The sequence below is a fragment of the Pan paniscus genome, chromosome 8, assembly GCF_029289425.2.
Source record: "Pan paniscus chromosome 8, NHGRI_mPanPan1-v2.0_pri, whole genome shotgun sequence".
Lineage (NCBI taxonomy): Eukaryota > Metazoa > Chordata > Mammalia > Primates > Hominidae > Pan > Pan paniscus.
In genome coordinates this window covers 103,663,923-103,673,964 of record NC_073257.2, presented here as the reverse complement: position 1 = coordinate 103,673,964, position 10,042 = coordinate 103,663,923, and the positions used below count along the sequence as shown (strand labels likewise).

Here is a 10,042-nt window from a genome sequence, read left to right as displayed (position 1 = left end):
TGATATTCAGTGTGATTTTTTTCTTCACTCTAATAATTTTAACAATTCCACTGTTTGACAGTTGTTTAAAAGACATAGGAATTTTTGTATATTTTAATTGACTAATGGATAGCTCAATTAGGGGAGCAAAACTAGGATGTGGGTTTTATAAAAATAATTTAGACTTGACTTAGACATTTAATTTTACAGTTGTAAATGATGGTCTAAAAATTCCTCAAACTAATCAAAATAATGAAACCTCAGCGAAAGTGAGTGGCTCAGAAGGCCCATGAAACATACGGCGTGATTTTTTAAATTTTATTTTAACATTTTGATTTCCACACCACTGCCAAAGGACGTCAGAATTCAGTAAGGGATTTGGGTTGACTGCTGCCTCTTGACCGGCTGTATGTGTGAAAAGGGTCATTTCACTTCCGGCTTTAGTGTTCCCCGCAGGGGAGAAAATTGAAGAATAGACAGAAATACAAAGTGTCTTTTAATTAAATGCCACCTTGGTGTTTTATGGGGTCGTATGCTTTCCTAACAACATTTGTTAGATAAGTTGGTAATTCCCGGCAGCTGTCTACTGTGTGGTGCATCTGTGAACTCATACTAATCGAAAAGCATGCAGCCAGTTTGGGATCGCGCAGGCTAAGGTGAGGGAGAAATGCGGATACACCGGGTAATGAACGATATAAACATTTCAAATGCGATACACATTCGGTTTGAGCCACATCTTCTGTGTGCAGATTCACCCGCAGTGACCCACAAAGCTATTCCCAAGTAACAGCCGCCCCAAGCCTGAGGCACTGGCGCCCCGCCTGGGCGAGGCTGGCTGCGCTCTCTCTTGGCCGGCGCCCGCTGCATGCGGTACGTGCCTGCCCGGCCCCTAGCCCAGGGTTCCCGTTACGCAGCTGGTTCCAGCTGGCCGCGGAGTCCCACAGCCTCCCCGGGATGCCCAGCTAGCTCTCTGCACGTCCGGCCCCGGGGCGATCACGTTCCCGGGGCGAGGGCTCGCGCCCCAGCTGGGCGCTGGTTGGTCGCGCCATGGGGCTCGAGGCCCGGCGATTGGTCCCAGGGATCGGGTCACGTGCTTGGGAGCAGATAAGCGGCCTCTAGGCGCCGCGCCCTCAGTCTCTCCCAGCGACCGCCGCGGGGGCAAGGCCTGGAGCTGTGGTTCGAATTTGTGCAGGCAGCGGGTGCTGGCTTTTACGGTCCGCCGCCTCTCTGCCTAATGAGCTGCACCAGGTAGGTTCGTTGCAACTCTGCGCGCTAGGAACACAGGGGAACGCGCAGCTGTGGGGAAGTTGGGGGGCGTTTCAGTTCTACCATCTCTGGAAATGGACACCCCAGGGGGAGGACAAGTGGACTGACTGCGTAGTTGAATCTGGCAACCGAGAGGCCTTGGAGGTGTAGAAATTTGGCTCTATTTCTTAAGCAGAGCCTATTTTAGTAATCAGCATCTTAAAGCAGAAATTATCTTAACGTGAATCAGCTTGAGTTCGGATTTTCTCATGGATGCGGCTGTTCTTTTGGTCCTGCACAAATGTCCTAAAGACTCGGGCAGCTGAAGTGGTGAGAACAGCACTCTGACATTGCTGGTTAGGTGGTTTAGCTTGGAGGAAAAAAATTACAGGACGATGTTTGCATTCATTCGTCCTTCTTATCACAGTTTGCCATAGCAAAATCTCAAGAGTTTGAGCAAACGATTACTTTTAACTCTTGTCCAGGACTCCAAGGAAATCACCCAAACTAAAACTGTCTTTCTATAAATGCAAAAAGTAAAAAAAAAAAAAAAAAAAAAAAACCTCCCGTAAAACTACTTTAAATAGCTTCTCCAGACATAGCTTAGCAGAAGACTTCTCTAAAAATCCTGCCTATTAACTATTATTAGACCCACAAATATAGCTTTAGCTTTCATTTGTTTGTTCTAAGTTTGCAGATCTCCCAGAAAAACCCCAGAGTTAATACAGTAAATTCTGCGAGTGTTATTACACACTTTTGTGATAATGACCACTTGCATACATGTTTAGAGCTGCTGTGAGGAGAGTTACTAAAGCCAGACTGAGAAATGTCGTGTACAGTATACACACACCTCTTACTTGTAAGGCTAAGATAGGGAAAAAAATCTTAATACCATAAGCTTGGAAATATATGATGAGGGCTAAAGGTCAGAGAAAAGTCTTCTTTATAGATGCTTCTTGGTTTAATATTGCTGAGCATAGTCATGTTTAAAACTTTAAATGGCTTTATTGTCTTTCTACTTATAAATGTCTATTAGAAAATGCCAAAAAAGAACAAAAATGAAAATAGATAATCTATAATCCTATCACCCAGAAATAATAATTATTAAATTATTAAGAAAGGTGTATTTCCTATAGAGTTTTTCAATATTTATAAGTTTATATATATAAAATGTATGTTTTAAAGCACTCCAACTTTCAGGTAATCAGTTTTTCCACTTAAATGTGGACTTGTCATGGGCATCTCTTTAGGTGAATTATCAATTATATAGTTTTTAAGTGCATATGAATTGTTGGCTTGTATTTCAGTGGTTATTTGTGAAAAATAAGAGCATGATAATCAAAGTGCAAAGATGATTCTTTGACTTCTTCTCTAGCCTTCTCACTCTCAAAACTGTTGCATGTTATTTTTGTTTTTTTTTCAAGTGAATTACCTTACCAGAGAAGTGTCAATCAATTTAGCAGCAAAATAAGCCAATGTAGCCAGAGGGAGCAGAGGGTCTGGAACTGTGGCTCCTGAACCTGTCTGGTCATTAGAATCACCTGGGAAACTTTAAGAACATACCCATCCCTTGGCCCTAGCCCCAGAAGTTCTGCTTCAGTAGTTCTGAGTCCCAGGAATTGGAAAGAAAGAAGAAAGAGAAAGAGAGAGAGAGAGAAAAAAAAAAAAAGGAAGAAAGGAAGGAAGGAGGGAAGGAGGAAAGGAGGAAAGACAAGAAAGAAAGAAAATGAATTCCCTAGACATAGTGACCAGACAGGTTTGAGGACCACTGGTCCAGAACAGAGCACACAGTTCTCAAGGCTGCCTTGGAGATAATCAAATCGAACCCTTTTATTTCTCAGATGGGGAAACTGAGACTCCCATCACCCTCTAAGTGTTTTAAGCAATTAACAGCCTTTAGCCGGCCAAGGGTAGAGGTAGACATAGAAGATCTGATCACTTAATACTGTTCTCTTTTACTACATATGATAGCACCTGCCTGATATCTAGTGCACTGGCTATAATTCAGTCAGCACAAAAATAGTACATATGTATTTGGCACTGGGGAAGAGCATTTCCGATCCAGGTGATAATCCCTCTTCCTTCTGCATTCCAGAATGATCCAGGTTTTAGATCCACGTCCTTTGACAAGTTCGGTCATGCCCGTGGATGTGGCCATGAGGCTTTGCTTGGCACATTCACCACCTGTGAAGAGTTTCCTGGGCCCGTACGATGAATTTCAACAAAGACATTTTGTGAATAAATTAAAGCCCCTGAAATCATGTCTCAACATAAAACACGAAGCCAAATCACAGAATGACTGGAAGTGCTCACACAACCAAGCCAAGAAGCGCGTTGTGTTTGCTGACTCCAAGGGCCTCTCTCTCACTGCGATCCATGTCTTCTCCGACCTCCCAGAAGAACCAGCGTGGGATCTCCAGTTTGATCTCTTGGACCTTAATGATATCTCCTCTGCCTTAAAACACCACGAGGAGAAAAACTTGATTTTAGATTTCCCTCAGCCTTCAACCGATTACTTAAGTTTCCGGAGCCACTTTCAGAAGAACTTTGTCTGTCTGGAGAACTGCTCATTGCAAGAGCGAACAGTGACAGGGACTGTTAAAGTCAAAAATGTGAGTTTTGAGAAGAAAGTTCAGATCCGTATCACTTTCGATTCTTGGAAAAACTACACTGATGTAGACTGTGTCTATATGAAAAATGTGTATGGTGGCACAGATAGTGATACCTTCTCATTTGCCATTGACTTACCCCCTGTCATTCCAACTGAGCAGAAAATTGAGTTCTGCATTTCTTACCATGCTAATGGGCAAGTCTTTTGGGACAACAATGATGGTCAGAATTATAGAATTGTTCATGTTCAATGGAAGCCTGATGGGGTGCAGACACAGATGGCACCCCAGGACTGTGCATTCCACCAGACGTCTCCTAAGACAGAGTTAGAGTCAACAATCTTTGGCAGTCCGAGGCTGGCTAGTGGGCTCTTCCCAGAGTGGCAGAGCTGGGGGCGAATGGATAACTTGGCCTCTTATCGATGAATTAAGCAACAATGTAACTGGTCTTGACTTGTCATATTCCCCCATGCAATCCTAGGTCTGTATTGCTCAATTTTAGGAAGCCTTTGCTACTCCATCAGTAGGTTTAGATTTGAGCTTTTGAGACCTGGCTATGGAAAAGAAAGACACTTGAGAATTTAGTGTTGGGGTCTGTACAGATGATGCTACCCAATTTGGCTTTGGAGGATCAAGTAACAGATTGAAAACTATTTTTATAAAGGTAATACTTTTTCAGTTCCCTTCCTCCTTCCCTCTCAATCCACTAGCTTTCATGTTGGGCAAGGAAAAGTTGAGGAAGGATGGCTGATGGTGATGGAAAGCTGTGTTAATGGTATGAGGAATGTGTGAAAAGTATACACAAAGGGCTCTGAAGCTCAAGTCAGAGGAGTGGGAGGTCTGATCATTGTTGGTGGAAAAATGTAAGGTTATTTTGTGTTTTTAAGTTGGTTTTACAATTCTTTCCTGGGGAAATTATTTCTGGAGGGGAAAAAGATCCATTCTACGTATCCTTGTGGAGAAAAGCTAAATAACCTTTAAGAATGTGGGTGGTATTGGAGAAAGAAGATGAATTATAGCTCTGGAGAGTCAAGATCTTAAGTGAAGCCTTTCTGTTCAGATGTGATCTATAAAAAATCATAATTTGGGGTAAGTTTAAGCAAATCTGGCTTTGTAGTCCTGATGTTATAAGTGACTTTGTGATCAAACTGTCAGGCTTGGGTTCTTGTTATAGAATGCTTGGTATAGAAAAACCATGCCATCATTAATGGCTAACAACACGTAGGGACTTCATGTCATGTCAAAGATAGCTCTTTGCAAGTGCCTTGATTAAACCAGAAAACTGTCATCATTTAACCCAAATATCTGAATGGTCATCCGGTAACTCATGAGTTTTTGGCCTCATAAGATGGTCCACTCTGTACACAGGCATTCCTCCTGCAATAATGCTGTATCTTTGAGACCGTTATCAGTGTACACAACTCACATCCTTCATATTGAAGGTGACTCATTTTTCTGCACACTTTTTTGATGTGATGTTTGACGTGAGGCCCGACACTAGGATTCTCAATGCAAGAATCCAGTACCTTGCACATAGAAGTAGCAACCCATCCCTTGCCTATTTTCATCTTGCTGTTTTCTTTTTTTTAAAAAATGGATGTGACTTGTTTTGAATGTTTTGTATTATACTTGTTTTTGTGTGTGCATAAATTCATTCTGTAGGATCTTAAGAAAAAGAGTCCCAGAATGTTGCTTCTATTATTGTGCACAACCATTGAGAGGTGTTACAAGAATGCAGTTAATTTTAACATGTGTGATGTGCCATGGTGGAAAAGTACTATCGGAATAACTCTTCAGTGACAGAATTTGAAGTTTGGCTAGCATCCATACTTTTCTACTGTAAATATTTCACTCTCCTCTAGCTATCCTTGATGAGCTTCTCGCTTTAAGAATAAATGTGTTTGATATAAGGCCTGAGTATATTTTCTTTCTCAAAGCCACAGTCAAATAAGAAACTCAACTGACATTCTCATTTTTCGTTTAGGAACAACTGAGCAGAGTTAGTATGGACCAAGACATGGATCCATCTGAGGATATTCACAAGGCCCCAGTCTCATTAGTGAGCACACTTCCTACCACCTGACCATTGGGGCTGGAGAGCAGGGGCAATAAATTGAGCTGTTGCTACTACTTCTTCCCCTACCCTGACTGTCCTCATCTATGGTTTCTGCTCACACACACACAATCTGCTGGGTCAGGGTTATGTTGGAGGCCATGTCTCAGCTTTAAAATGGGGAAGGAGTTGGTGTGGGAAAGGTTGGAGTGGCTGCTACGTCTTGAGCTACAGCACGTTCCTGAACGGGCAGAACTTCCAGCTGCACAGAGGGGCATAGGGAAGGGGCAGTAGGCGCCAGTCCTGGACTGAAGGGAGCAGCACAGCTCCTTGGGGTGAGAGGCAGCAGGTCCATGAACCTAAGTTGTTGCTCCAATTCTGCCTAAAATCTGCAGTGTATCTAAAGAAAGATCTGCACAGTGTTGACCAATCTTCTAAAAAGGCCCAATTATGAAGAATAAACTTTTATCATATCATAGAATCCTCTATGTCAGAGCTGTAAACCACAGGCCTGCAGGCTGTATCTGGGTACAGATGTATTTTATTTGACACGGGATTTTTAAAGAATTTATTGCCATGATATAACCATCAGCAGACTACATTTAAAAATCTGGGTTTACTTTTTTTCCTAAAAAAATTGTAAGGTCTCCCCACATGGCAACAAATACATGAAGTTGAATAGTAGCTGTGCCCCTTAGATGGGGCATGCATCCTAGATGGGTCAAACTGCCTTGTTTTGGCCACAGTCTACCCATGCCTTCACTCTCTCACACTATCTGCCGAGCTCCATAAGAGCTGGAATTTATAGCCCCTATTTTGTTTCCTCTCTATTTATGCTGATGGTTTAGTGGACTTCCCTGTTCCCAAGGGATGGAGAAAAATCAAACTTGGGTCTGACAGGGACCTCGAAGACCATGGGGCTCAAGTGCCTAACTTTATAAAAGAAGAAACTAAGATCTAGATAGGTGAAGTGACTTGTTCAAGGTAGTGTGGCCAGGGTGAGCCAGCTGAACAGTGACTTGTCACTTAGTGTCCCTCCCTCTGCTTCAGACAGCCTCCTTGAAATCTCCCATGGAGTTGCCCCTTCTCTCGCAGCCCCCTTCTTACAGGAGAGCTATTTTCAGGCAGGCATGACCAGCTTGACCCAATTTTGGGGTGACCCTGGGCAGCTGATGAGGGAGGAGCTGGTCAAAGAGCAGGGTGTTCCTGGAGCTTTACTATCAAATAGAATTAACTGCATTTCACATCCTGATATCTCGCCTAATAGTAGAAGCAACTTTGCTTTTAAAAATTTAACATGAGAGAATAACTTAAATTTGGAATGCATGATATTCTGTTCCAAAAAATATTAAGTTTAATTTAGTTATTTAAGGAAGGACTATTTTTTTTCTCTCTACATTGATGGCTCTCCTTTTAGTTCATCCCCAGACTGAAAGGCTGGAAAACTCTAGGGTGGCAGTGAACTGTGCATCTTTATCAATGTGAATCCAAAAGTTCTGCACAAGTTCGAGTGACCCTTCAAGCTACAAAGGGAGAATCTCTTCCTCAGCTTTCATCTCTAAGTTCCTCATAGAGTTTTTTGGCAGCTACTGGGAGCTGTAATCTGAACAAACCCTCCCATTAGTGGGCAAGGATCCCAAACTCAGAGCAGTCCATGTGCACTGTTGCTGACTCCTGGCCTAGACTTTTCCCTCTTTTTGACAATGAGTGGACACCCATTCCTGGATTTGGATGGTCCCTCTAAGCCAGTGGTCCTTAACTTTGCCTGCATATCAGATTTAACTGGTAAGCTTTACAAAATACTGATGCCTCCCCCTGAACCTCATAAGATTTGGATTTAATTGGTCCAAGTCGTGGCCTGTGCATTGGACAGTTCTGAAAACTTTCCAGATGTTTCCAATATGCATCAAGTTTGAGGACCTCTGATTTAAGTTGTGTGAAGTGTTTTCAACTGTTCCGATTCAGAGAACAGAGTCATGTAATGGCTCAGAGGATTCCTCCACCCACTTACACACACACACACACACACACACTAAATAAAAATAAAATTAAAAATTAAAAATTAAAGATTAAAAATAAAAAAACCAAAAACCAACCAGATGGTGAAATAGAGGTCCATAGTGATTAAAATTTGCTGAAGATTACAGAAATAGTAGAGCTTGGCCTACTGCCCCTTCTCCAACACCCCCAGCCCTACCCATACCATCTCCTGCTAAACAACCTGGACATGGACTTCTTAATTTTACTAATCAATTATCTCTTTTTCTCTTTTCTGATCTTTTGTGTATAGAAGTAGGTTAATGAGGAGGCTTTTTGGCACAAGTGACATGATCCGTTGACTCAAGTATCCTCAACTACAAAGGAAATAGATTATCCTACAATACAAGATGCAAGGTAGAGTGTTTTCAAAGTTGGTTAAGTCAGTGGCTTAAACTCAGGTTATTTCTGTTTTTTTCATTTTACCATCCTCATTATTCTTTCTTTCTTTTTTCTTTCTTTTTTTGTTTTTTGAGACAGTCTTGCTCCATCACCCAGGGTGGAGTGCAGTGGTGCAATCTCAGCTCACTGCAACATCTGCCTCCTGGGTTCAAGCGATTCTTGTGCCTCAGCCTCCCAAGTAGCTGGGACTACAGGCGCGCACCACCACACCCAGCCAATTTTTGTATTTTTAGTAGAGATGGGGTTTCCCCATGTTGCCCAGGCTGGTCTCGAACTTCTGACCTCAAGTGATCTGCCTGCCTCAGCCTTCCAAAGTGCCAGTATTATAGGCGTGAGCTACTGTGCCCAGCCTATCCTCATTACTCTTGATTGTCCCTGTGCTAACTTCCTAATGATAAGATGGCTGCCATAGTTTCCAGGCATGTTAAGCAGACACAATAGCCCCACCAGGAGAAGGAGCCTATCTCTTCCTTGTGTCACTTTTTTTATGGGTGAATAAACCTTGTCCAGAAGCTGCTCTTATCCTCCACTGCAGACTTGCAGACTCTCCCCTATGTTTCACTGACCAGAATTAAATCATGGTTCTGTACGTGAACTAGTCTCTGCACAGGGAAATGGGACTTCATGATTGGCTCAGAAAAGTCAGGATTCCCACCCCCCAACTGCCCACTCAATCAGGGGTTAGAGAAGGTCTAGCCTTCTGAAACACCAAGTCATTTAGTGGAAGAATACTGGGACTCCATCGCATGGCTCCCCTTGACACAGGCATTCATAAATGGCTGAGGCCCATTGTTTCAGCAGCAACTCAAAAACAATTATTCACAGGGCCAAGGTAATACGAGCCAACTTTTCAGTTTGTAATTAAGGATAGAATTGAGTTATCCAGAGAAGCAGATGAATCACATACTTTTCTTTTTTTTTTTTTTTTTTTTTTTTTTGAGACGGAGTCTCGCTCTGTCGCCCAGGCTGGAGTGCAGTGGCGCGATCTCGGCTCACTGCAAGCTCCGCCTCCCGGGTTCATGCCATTCTCCTGCCTCAGCCTCCCGAGTAGCTGGGACTACAGGCGCCCGCTACCACGCCCGGCTAATTTTTTGTATTTTTAGTAGAGACGGGGTTTCACCGTGTTAGCCAGGATGGTCTCGATCTCCTGACCTCGTGATCCGCCTGCCTCGGCCTCCCAAAGTGCTGGGATTACAGGCGTGAGCCACCATGCCCGGCCAACATACTTTTCACATGTTAAGAAATTAGGTCTGGAGTCAGACAGAACTAGATTTAAATCTCTATCCCACCAGTTTTGTGGTGCAGCCTTCATCAAGTGACTTAATGTCTCCAAGTCTCAGTGTTCCTATCTTTAAAATGGGAACAATAACAATTCCTACCTCACAGAGTGATTATGAGAATAAAGTGAGATCATGGAGATGATGTGTTAACAAAGTATTTGGCCAATAGTATGTAATAAATAAATATGTATTGTCACTAATACTAATGATAAAAAGTTTCCCCACAAATTTTTCTTTTCACAGTGTGAATCTCAAATTTGAGATTCTTTTCTCAAATAAGGACTTAGTACTAATATTAGTATTCTGTGTTACGGATTGGGACAGTACAGTATCTGAATAGCACTGTAGGAAGAGTCACTCATTCATCCAACATATATTTATACAGCACTAACTATGTGTTTGGCACTGAATATATAGTGATGAACAAGACAAGACAA

At 42.6% G+C, this 10,042-nt stretch overlaps 1 protein-coding gene across 1 annotated transcript; it reads left to right on the top strand.

Annotated features, from left to right (window-relative positions):
* The first annotated feature begins 900 nt into the window (after positions 1-900).
* On the top strand, positions 901-5,743 carry PPP1R3C (protein phosphatase 1 regulatory subunit 3C). The gene is made up of 2 exons (XM_003825357.4): positions 901-1,227; positions 3,320-5,743. Exons 1-2 carry the CDS (start codon positions 1,214-1,216, stop codon positions 4,257-4,259), a joined length of 954 nt encoding a protein of 317 aa, XP_003825405.2. The 5' UTR covers positions 901-1,213; the 3' UTR covers positions 4,260-5,743.
* The last annotated feature ends 4,299 nt before the right edge of the window (positions 5,744-10,042 follow it).